The sequence below is a fragment of the Diabrotica undecimpunctata genome, chromosome 9 (assembly GCF_040954645.1).
Source record: "Diabrotica undecimpunctata isolate CICGRU chromosome 9, icDiaUnde3, whole genome shotgun sequence".
Taxonomy (NCBI): domain Eukaryota; kingdom Metazoa; phylum Arthropoda; class Insecta; order Coleoptera; family Chrysomelidae; genus Diabrotica; species Diabrotica undecimpunctata.
In genome coordinates, this window is record NC_092811.1 from 28,325,366 (window position 1) to 28,337,413 (window position 12,048).

The following is a 12,048-nucleotide window of genomic DNA, read 5'->3' on the forward strand; positions in this document are numbered from 1 at the left end:
ACATATGAAATATGGGAATACGTGCTTGGCGAAGGAAGGCGATGGATAGGAATGACTGGAAAGAAATTCTCGAGATGGCTAGAACCCGTACTGAGTTGTAAAGCCAGAATGATAATGATAATGATGATGAACTAGGTATCCAATTGACAAATATTTATACTTTTAAAATCTATAAATTGTATAAAGTCGTCGCTAATAAACATTAGCTGGATACGACTCTTTTAAAAAACAAATTACAATCGAAAACTCTGAAATTAAGTTTACCTAATCTTATCTTGAAATCCAAATTTTATCATAAATTTACAGAAAAATTTTTAGTAGATATCTACTTGTTCTCTATTTGAGCCTTTATCTATCATTTTGACAGAATGTCAAAAGTATCTAAAATAACGTCATTTCTTCCACATTAAGCTTGTTAGATACTGCAAATATAAAAGTCATGGAAGCGATAACGGCATACACATACCAAGAACAACAATTAGTAATCAAAACCGCACTACGAAAACAAGCAGAAAAAAAGAAAAACGACGCAATACTAGAGCATCATTTTAATCTTCGAACACATTCCATCGAGGGTTACTTCATCAGGCTCTCAGCTGATAGCAAAAAGCAGTATATTTTACAGTTACTAGAAAATCTAAAATCTCCGTTAAGTCTCTATCAAATATTCAGCGTATTATCCCTAGGCCATGCTAAAATGGACTTTTACTCAGTCGTGGATCCGGAAACAAACTTTGTACATGAAAAACTTGGACTAGATCACGATAGAATGTTGGATAAGAAGACTCTGAAAGAAGCTCTAGCTACAGATTTAGAATGGTTTGCGACGTTAGACGAGCATGAGCAAATGAATTTTACTTTACACCTAATTCGCATAGCTGGTGGTTCTAGCAAAGGCAGTTTGTATATGCCATTGTATAACATTTATCGAAAGACTTTAAGTAAGTAAATTGCTTGTTCTATTTTCATTTTTGTATTATTAGGGTAGAGTGCTTTGTGAGTGCGCACTTAAGATTTAATTAGGTGTAAAAAAATTATAGAAGTTCAGTATACTATAGTGTATTTTTATGTATGAGAGAGTAATAAAACAATAAATTATGTATGCAAATCCCTAAACTCTTGATACGGGTGACTCAATGAAAAACAGATATTTGTCAACAAGTTTACAGAAGTATATAGGAAAACAATTTTAAATTGACTATGACCACCAGGTATAAAGGTTGGAGCAGAATAGAATACAATAGTTGTGAGGATTACTAATCCCTAAATAAGGTTGCCAGTGTCGGAGTGATGGAGGTTAACAGGTACTAATGAATTTGCAAGAAATGTAAGATGTTTATTTTATTGGTTATATATTACCAATAAAAGTTTAATAAGTACCTACCTATTTGCAAAATAAAGTTTAATTCTTTAGATAAAATAAAACGTTTTATTTTATCTGAAATGAGTGCATTCCACGAAGTAAGGGTTTCAACAATCAAACATTTTATTCTTTAATTCCAGGAATCTACGACAGTAATTGACTAGATAATTACCTTCTAAACTTATTCCACAGAAAATGTGATAGTGGGTTTTTCCATTTTGTATATAGGAAGGTCCAAGTGGCATATTCAAAATTCTTAACAGTTCACTAAAAGTAGGTACTTCAGTTGCAAGGTGCAGTTTATTGTGTATACTAGTGTTATGGAAAATTTGGAAGTGCCGTGTAAACGCCGAAAAATTGGTCCTCTAACAGTTAATGAAAAAACATTAATATTTAATTGTTTTAAATCATTTACAGACAAACGTTTATGTGAAAGTGTTGATGAGACCATTGAGTTAGTTAGCAGTACACTTGGTGTTGGGAAATCTACGATTTACAGAGTTATTAAAGAAGAGAAATGTGGTAGTTTTCAAATGCCACGTAATGCTCCAGGGAAACCAAAATTTCAAATAGAATATCATTTTAAAGAAGGACTTCGACGGAAAGTGCATGAATTCTTCTTTAGACAAGAATTTCCAACATTGGATAAAGTTCTTGTCTCAGTTCGAGATGATAAGGATTACTTAGAAATGAGTCGAAGTACGTTATGGAAACTTTTAAAAGAAATAGGCTTCCGCTGGAAAAAGAATCCCAGAAAGTCTATTTTATTAGAAAGAAGCGATATTGTCATATGGAGAAGACATTTTCTAAGAACCATAAAGGAAATGAGAAACCAAAAAAGAAAAATATTTTATCTTGATGAAACATGGATCAACGAGGGTCATACACCAAATAAATTTTGGCAGGATGAAACTGTTACAAGTCAAAGGCACGCTTTTGTAAATAACTTCTACTGGTTTAAACTCACCATCAGGAAAGGGACGCAGGCTGATAATAGTACACATTGGCAGTTCAGACGGTTTTGTTGAAGGTGGTTTATTAACTTTTGAATCAACTCGTACCGGTGACTACCATGAAGACATGAACGCTGATGTCTTTCAAGAATGGTTCGAACAAATGATAGATCTTCTTCCTAAGAACTGTGTAATAGTAATGGATAATGCAAGTTATCACTCCAGACTTATAGAAGGACTGCCCACAACCAAGTGGTTAAAAAAAGACTTGCAGAATTGGCTGAGTTCAAAAAATATTACCTACCATCCCGGATCTATAAGAAAGGAACTTTATTCGTTGTGTGCCCTTCATAAAGAAAAATTTAAAAAATACGAAATTGATGAAATTGCCAAAAAAAAATCGTGGAATGACAGTACTTAGATCCCCACCATATCATTGTGAATTAAACCCGATTGAACTGGTATATAGAAAAAATACCACTTTTAAAATTCATTATGTTAAACAGTTGTTTTTGGAGGCCGTAAATAATGTAAAACCTGAAAACTGGGAAAATTGGGGCAGTAAATCACACTATTAAAGAAGAGGAAAAAATGTGGAAGCTGGACAATATTACTGATAAAATGATCGAGCCAGTTATTATAAATCTTGGTTCTGAAAGTTCATCTTCTGAATCTGATTTGGATTTGTAACAAGTAGCTGTAAGTTTTATATTAATATTTTTATTCATCTATTTAACATACCTTAGACGGTTTTAAAAACTCTTTTTCTCTTTTGTAATTTTTAAAAATTAAAAAAAATGTGAATTTTTTAAAACCCTTTTTAATGTAGGCCAGTCAGTTCTAATATAGTGTGTGATAAAAGAGGTCACTTTTGTTTACATACACATAACACTTTATAACACTGAAATAATTCATTTATTTTTTACAATTATTCAAAGTAATTTTTCAATTAATCTTGAGCACGCCCATGGAGTGGTCGGAGCTACCAGTTAAAATTATGCTAATTACTCTCTCGTTCATAAAAATAAACTATAGTTAGTGCAAATTTTGTCAGCTCCAAACAAAAACGGTTATTTAGATAGTAGTTAATAATGTTTTTTTATTTTCTTTGTTGAACATTTCATGAATAATTATGGAGGGTCTATAGAAATTAAAAACCCTCCCCTCCTTTCGCTTCCAGAAATTTTAACACTATGCTGTTCCATCTTCTTGATTAGGCTTCTTCTTCTTCTTCTGGTTCCTATCCGTTTCGGATGTTGGAAATCATATTGGCAATCATGACCTTGCTCGCTGCGGCTCGAAACAGCTCCGTTGAGGTTTTCTTAAACCATGTTCTTAAATTCCGCAGCCATGATATTCTCCTTCTACCGGGTCCTCGCTTACCTTTGACTTTACCTTGCAATATAGACTGCAGCAAGGAGTAACGGTGCTGATTTCTCATAACGTGTCCCAGATATTGCAATTTTATCCATGTCCATGCCTCCGCCCCGTACAACAACACAGAGAAAACATAGCATCTCAAATGTCTCATTTTTGTATCCAGGGATATGTTGTGACTTTTGATTAGGCTAGGGCCATTTTTATAGCAATCTGCCATTGGCCGTTGCGCCTAAGAGCCAACTTACTGTACCTGGTGTCGATTCATCAAATCGAGCATCCAGTTTTAATTTTGAATGTATATATGTTAATAACATAGCATATAGCATATAACAAATAATTTTTGGTTATGGTCTATGTTTGTTTTGTTTTGTTTGATTCACTGGAGTCGTGATGCACTGTTGCAATCAATAGCTCGAAAATGCTACTGTTGTTCCAACCTGATTTCTGTTTGCCCTAAACGAAAACTGTTCCTGTTTGTCCAGTTTGCGCTCTGACGTAGGGGTATTGTAACATTTTGATCTCCCCTCGTATGTATTAAAACAACGAAAAATATTCTCAATCTTTTTGCGTCGCTAAGATCGATAATATAAACCTTTTTAGTCGGTGTTTATAATACCACAAATTGCATTGGTATTTCTTTTGATCGTGATGTCGCTTTAGGATATTTTGCGTGTCACATAAACAGGAATATATCCGTTTATGCTTTGTTTATACCGGGTTGGGCAAATGATGTTGCTCGACGATGGACCGCGGAAGCAGTCAGTTATTGTTTGAGTCTGGATTTTTCTTCAAATTCGTTATTGTTTTGTTGTTGTTTATTATTCGTTTTTGTCACGGAAATATAGTGTAAAGTGGTAGTAGCAGTTAAGAGTTAGCTAGGAGAAGAGAATTGAATTTGAAAGGATAGCTTTCAGTTGAGAGGTGAATTTGGACCCAAAAATGCTATTTGGCAGTTTTTGTTGAGTTAATCACTGATTGTTTGTGCTGTGCCTTATCTGAGGGATTTGTAAGACGGCGTTTCCAACCATTTGAGAGTTTTAAGAAGGAATTGAGTGGCGGAGTTTTTAAGATTGCAGTTTGTTGTCATCCAGGATAATCCGAAGACTGAATCAGTATTCTACCTTCCAGAACTTGTCCATGTTTATGTTCCATGGTCACCCCCGACTATTTGCAGTTTGTGTGATCAAAGTTGTCTGTTGTTTGCAGTGTTTTTGATTCAATTCTAATCCCAAAAACTTTCTTAAAGGAAATACACCAGCCAGTGATAGCAAGTACTTTTATTAAAATTATTCAAAGTAAAAGTAAACAATTTTTCATTAATAAAAAAATTGCTTTCATGACAAACTAAAAAATTATAAATAAATAAAATTATAAGTTTTATGGATTAGCTGATTGTCATATTAGTCTTCTTTTAAATACAATTAATTTTAATAGTTGTCCAAATTCAAATAGTTTAAGAACCTTCTTGTGTTTTGTTGCCCAGGAAATCTCTGTAAGTATTTTTTTTATTTCTTTCTTTGTAGTTATCCCTTCCAGTCCCTCCTTTATTTACTTACTTACGACCTAGTTCTCCAACCAAAACAAGAGTGGCCGTTCGCACACGTTTCGGTTTGTTTGCTTACCCTCCAGCTCAAGAATTGCTCAGTCCCCATTTTCCACCCTCTATAAGTGATACCCAATGTCATAGGCAAATTATATCGTTACAACTTTACTTGGATCTTTAAAAAAAAAATTAAGGCAGAAATTCCTGCAGAATTTTTACTTAAAAAGGAAAAAGTTACTAAAAGTTGTCTTTTTGGATTCCAAAAAGACATGAGGCTCGTGTCTTTGCGTCTCGCAAAGTTAACGTTAGGATTTTAAATCTAAACTAAAATAAAGCTTTAAATTATATTGTATTAAATTCTACCTTAAAAAATATTATCAAAATTATTTATTGATTATATTAATAGGTAACTATTACATTATTATTAATTAAAATTATCGTTTTAAGTACAAAATACTACTACTACTATCGGTTTACAGCGTTCTCCGACGCCTTCCGACTCCTAACCGCCATTCTTCCCTATTCAGCCATAGGCCTGGAGGGATTTCTCTTTCCTCTAGTTCTTTTTCAATTCCCTCTCTCCAGCTTTTTCTCGGCCTTCCTCTTTTCCTTCTCCCTTGTGGTGTCCACGTCAAAATCTGTTTTGGAATCCTGTCATCTGGCATTCTCTGTACATGGCCGTACCATATTAACTGTTTTGTTTTTATGTCATCAACTATTGTATGTTTGACTCCCATCATTTCACGTATTCTCTCATTTGGTATCCGATCTCTTCTTGATTTTCCTGCTGCTCTTCTCCAGAAGTCCATTTCTGTTGCTAGTAACAGTTTCTCTGTTTTTTGTTTCATTTGCCAAACTTCGCTGCCATATGTGATTACACTTTTAAGTATGGTGTTGTATATGAGTTGTTTGTTCGCTTTAGATATTGTTTGGTCCCACAGAATTCCGTTCATCATGGATATGGCTTTTCTATCCTGTATGTTTCTGTCTTTTATAGCAGCATCGAGTGTTCCATCTTGAGTTATCTTCATACCCAGGTACTTGTATTCATCACAGTTTCTAACTTTTACCCCATCGTCTAATATAATGGACTGTTTTGTCCCTCCAATACACATGGCTTCAGTTTTCTTAATGTTGACTTCGAGACCCCATTTGTTATATTCTTCTATTAGCTTCCGAGTCATGTAACTCAAGTCGTCATGATCCTGAGCAATCAGTATTTGGTCATCAGCGAAACATAAGGTGTACAGTGTAGTCTCGTCATTGAGAGGAATTCCCATGCCATTACATTTTCTTTTCCACAGCTTGAGTGCTTGTTCCAGATAAATTTTGAAAAGGGTAGGCGAAATACAGCAACCCTGCTTTAGTACTTTCGTGACCTTAAATCCTTCAGATATCCTTGATCCAGTTTTAATTTTTGCAGTCGTTCCATTATACAGACTTTGGACTGCTTTGATAAGACCATGCTTAATGTTGGTTTGCTGTAGGGTTGACCATAGTTTACTTAGGGGTACACTGTCATCAAATACACATCACCTGATGTCTACGTACATCAGGTGAACTTCTTTATTGATTACAAAAGTAATCATTGAATCATTGATTGAAGTACAAAATATGATTGAAATATCAAATGATTGTAGTTTACATTTCTTTCCTAGATCGCGTCGTTATTTTACTGGACAAACAGTGTGACTTGTCATCATAGACTTTTATGTAAATAGATTTTCTTATTGTAGGTAACTTTGTACAAACCCATACTTCCTCCAAAAAATCGGTGATATGCTACGAAGACGATGATGACGATGATTATATTAAGCCTGAGTATGATCCGAAACATCCAGCGTCAATTGAAGTGGAAAAGCAAAGAAAAAAGTGGGCTGAACTTCTAACCAAATATAAAAATGAAGTAAATCCAATACCTGTAGACAGTAAAATAAAATTAAAAGATGAAAAAAATGCTAAGAAGAAGCAAAAGAAACAAAAGAAATCTAAAAAAGGTGAGATTATAATATTCAATTTTAATTCAATATTGCGTTAGATGTTGTTTATCCTGTTATTCTTATTAGGATTCTCATCTTCATTTTACTTGTTTTTAAGATATCTTCTTGGTGTGCTAGTTTCTAATATGTTTCAGCGGTGATATAGGTACCAAGAGTAAGTTATAAAAATACTCAATATCTATCATATAAACAGACAACAAGGATTCAAAAGCGCAGGATATTGTAACGATGCGGCCTTTGTAATCAGGTACACATTGAGAAATCTATAGAGTACAACAAACCAGCCTATATCTGCTTTGTCAATTTAGAAAAGGTGTTCGATATTGTGCGACAATTAGAAGATAGTATACGTCTCTTATATAATAGACACCTACTATTGGATATCATAAAACTAATAGAAAATATATACATAAGATATACAACTGAAGTAAATATTTAGCTGAATGTTCAACAACTGGAATTATACATGGAGACTAATTATATCCAATAATATTTAACTTTATAGTGTGAAGTTAATGTGTGATAATATTTCACCTGTGTTTATTCCGTTTTTTTCAAGAAATAGCGAGAAAAACATTTTAAACTATATGCGGAAAATAATATAAGAACATAAAATCTTGGGTGTTTCAAAAAGGTATGTCATAAATTAAATCACACATTCCGGGGACAAAAATAAATTGATTGAATCCAACTTACCTTAGTACAAAAGTGTACACAAAAAAGTTACAACCCTTTGAAGTTACAAATCAAATGAATTTTGTGGCATCAATAATTTAACACATTATTTTTAAAACTTTTTGCCTCTTACCACTTTTTCGAAAAACTAGTTTTTTCCTAGTTGGCCATAAAATTACAAACAGTTCCATCACTGATAGTCAATATTTTGAAGCTATCATTTATTGTGTGAATAAGATTAATATTAAAAATTTTTATATTACAATGGCCTACACATTACAGGAAATGTATTCACTGCCTTCCCCTTGCTCAACCGTTTCCATCTCTCTCTGTTGTCCCATTCTCCATCGTTTAGGCCTCTTTTACTCATGGCATCGTCTACTTCGTTCCTCCAGGATTTTCGGGGTCGTCCTCTTTTCCTCCTTCCTATGGGGCTCCATTCGGTTATTCTCTTTATCCATCTGCTGTCACTAGTTCTTCTTACATGTCCATAACACTTTAGTCTTTTTGTTCTATGTATGTTGGTATGTCTGTTTCTATTGATGTTCTTCGCTTTATTTCGTCATTACTTCTCCTATCCGTTCTTGTTACCCTGCAGCATCTTCGCAGGCATTCCATCTCTGTTGCTTCCATCTTACTGCTGTTTTTCTTGTTTATGATCCAATTTTCAGCCCCATATGTCATAATACTTCGCACTAATGTTTTATAAATCTGTGTTTTTGTCTTCATATTTAGGTGTCTATCCATACTGAGTTAAGTTGTCGGATTGCTGTTCTTGTTTGTCCTAATCTTTGTGTAATTTGTTCCTCTGTTGTTGCCTTTTTCGTGATTATAAACCCCAAGTATTTGAATTTATCCTTTCCTTTGATTGTTACGTTGTCATCAATCTGTAGATCTTCTATGTCTTCTTCACTTGTAGATAGGTACTCTGTTTTCGCGAGGTTAATATCTAGGCCAGCCTTGGTATATTCTTCTTGTAGTTTCTTCATCATGTAGCTGAGGTCGTCTTGGTCTTGTGCAATCACTACTTGATCGTCTAGATGAGGAACAACCCTGCAGGAGCCCTTTTGTTGTGGTGAAGTCTCCTATTTCTTGTTCCCATTTTAATGGACACTTTATTTTCTTTATACAGAGCTTTTGTAGCTTCTATGAGTTCCGTCTGTATTTCTAATTTGTACAATGCCTCCCATAGTTCTGACCTTGGTACAGAGTCACACGCCTTTCTCAGGTCCACAAATGCCAAATGTATATATCTATTTTTTGCTTTTTTCTTGTCCAACACTTGTTCCAGTGTGTATATGTGGTCTATGCATGATCTTCCTGACGTGAAGCCTGCCTGATCCTCCCCGATTTTGCCTTTTATCGCTTGCTCTATCTTTTCTCGCAGTATCTTCCCATATAATCTTCCTATTGATGATATTACGCTTATTCCTCTGTAGCTTTCGCATCGTTTTCTATCTCTTTTCTTAAATATAGATGTCATATATGCCTCCGTCCATTCCTTTGGGAGCTGTTCTTCATTTATGGCTTTCTGAAATATCCATTGTATCATCCGGTGTAATTTTTTTGATCCGTATTTTATAACTGATGGATCAACTGCACTTATTTCATTTTTATTGTAAATGATGACTGGGTTAATTGCTTCGATGCCATTTTCATGAATTTAACTTCCTTTTATTAACGTTGTTAACATATCTGCGCACTTTTTTTTTAAGTAGCAGTAGAATAGCAGTATTCAATGCTTCTTGCCATGTTTCCAAAACTGCCGCGTCAGGCGTCACTGTTAACCGGTACGTTCAATATGGGATTCATTACCGTTTCGTCCTTATTATATTAAATACATCCTTTTATTGTGAAGTTACGAAAGTTAGTTCATTTCCTAAGTTTAGTACGTCTAAATAATCTTCCTTAAAAAACTGTGTATTAATGATTCACCTCTTTCATTAGATTTTTTACTGCACCAAGTAAGATGGTGCACATTTGCAGCACAGTCAATAATCAATAGCAGTTTATGTTAGTAATCATCATATGGAAGATATGCTGATCCGAGAATTATCTACTTCATACTTCGTTCCATATGACCTTTATCTTTAACGTTGTTAAATCTCTGGAACAGAATTTCATCAACGGCAGTGCATTGATATGTCGTTTGACAATTCTACAGGTCTTAGCACCTTTCGTAGATCAGCTTTATACTTCGGCTCTTCACTAGTGTCCGGTAGACCTCTTTTTTGGCCCTTGTAAACCCAGAACTCCTGCATACAAGCTAAATTGCATCTTCCCATAGCAACAGTGAGCTCTGCTGATGCAGTTTTATAATGATAGTGGTTTGTCTACAGGACTCTGTTCAAAGTCATCGAGGCTTCTGATGATTTTAAAAGATACCTTTTTAAGTTTACAATATGTGTTTTTTGGTGTTTCCTTTCAGCGCTTCTACTCAGTTTTCCTACAATAATTATTTCTCGAACATGCTTTCTCTTAACTATTTCTTCTGCTCATATATATAGGAGTGTAAACGGCACGAATACTGCCTTTATCCAGCTTTCATTTATCACATCCACTGCTGGACATAAGCATCCCTTAAACTCCTTCATTCTTTACGATTTTGTTATCTTTGTTACCAATTTTTGGTGATATACCTGATGTCGTCAGCTCAACGTGTAGGTAATCTTGTAATCGTGAATTCTCGCTACACGTCCTACCCAGTTCCATTTCAGTTCAGTTATGCGTTTCACAACATCATCAATACTCGTCGTTCTTTGCAGATCTTCGTTTCTTATTTGGTTTCGCAACGTTACTCCCAGCATAGACCGTTCCATTTATCTTTATGCCACTCTCAATTTCGCAGCCATAGTCTTGGTTAAAGTCATAGTTTCCGCTCCATAGGTCATGACCGGTAGTAAGCATTGGTCAAATACTTTTCTTTTAAAGCTAACTGGTATGTTGGCCAAGCAGTGGGTCTCGCAATTTTCCGCAGTGGGCTGCCCACGCTAAAGTAATTCGTCTTTGGATTTCGCATGTTTGGTTATCCCTGCTGATTCTTATTTTATGACTTAAATATGTATATTTCTCCACCAATTCTACTTGTTATGAATAGGTAAATGGTTATTGGCGATCATACTGCCTTATTATCGATATATTCAATGAACAATGATTTTGTTTTTAGATAAAAAAGTTAAAGAAGAAGTGGTTAAAACGAAAGATGTAGATATGATTCAGTTGTTACCAATTTGGATCGTCAAGAAAATATTCTGCTACATGAGCGACACAGAACTGATCAAACTGAAAAAAGTCAACGCTTACTGGTCATTTGTTATATCAGAACTTTTGAAAGAAAGAATAACCAGACTAAAGCTGGACGATACCCTAGATAAAATGAAAGCAGCAATTGATCCAGAAGTTTTTGAGAAAGCAATGAAGGAAGAACCTTTACCGGGGAAAAAGATGAAACACGTGTTTTACGAACTGGTAGCTACCGATAAAAAACTCATCCCAAAAGATACCAAAGATGCACAAGAGAAATGTCTTCAACGATCTGCTAATGAAGACAGGAGAGGAGATTTGGACATGCCAAATGGAGAATTTATACCATTTCCAAGATACATTAAAAAGGAAATGGAGCTTTATAGATATCGTCCTTGCTTCTTACAAGATGTGGGTATTAAATTTGATATTGAAGGTGAAATTGAGAAACAGAAATCATTCCTTAGTTACTCCCTAGCTAAATCTCTGACCAGCCTTAAATTATCAGTGCAAGAAGATATGCTTAGCGACTGGTAGAGCGAAACAATCCTATTTTTAGTAATTATTTATTAAATAAAAGGTTTATCGCTAAACACCTTTACCTTCATTTACTTGTTTGAATTTTATTATAGTTACGTTTGGTGGTGGTTTGGCTTTTAAATTAGTGGTTGATGAATAAAATTTTTGATATAAAAACCCCAACAACTTTTGCTTTAAAGTAAACTTAAAATTTATAAATTAAAGGCTGAGAGTACGGTCCTGACTAAGGTACAATATACCACGTTTAAAGCCGTCCAAAAATAAAATTATTTTGAATGGTAAATTACCTTTCAAAAATTTTTATTTCATCTGTGCAAAAAGTTATAGTGCTACACTAGTGCTCACCAATAT

The 12,048-nt window shown here is 34.4% G+C and overlaps 1 protein-coding gene across 1 annotated transcript; it reads left to right on the top strand.

The window, feature by feature from the left end:
• Window positions 1–351: 351 nt before the first annotated feature.
• LOC140449333 (uncharacterized) lies at window positions 352–11,801 on the top strand. Its single transcript, XM_072542468.1, has 3 exons — window positions 352–941; window positions 6,976–7,236; window positions 11,081–11,801. Exons 1-3 carry the CDS (start codon window positions 440–442, stop codon window positions 11,692–11,694), a joined length of 1,377 nt encoding a protein of 458 aa, XP_072398569.1. The 5' UTR covers window positions 352–439; the 3' UTR covers window positions 11,695–11,801.
• The last annotated feature ends 247 nt before the right edge of the window (window positions 11,802–12,048 follow it).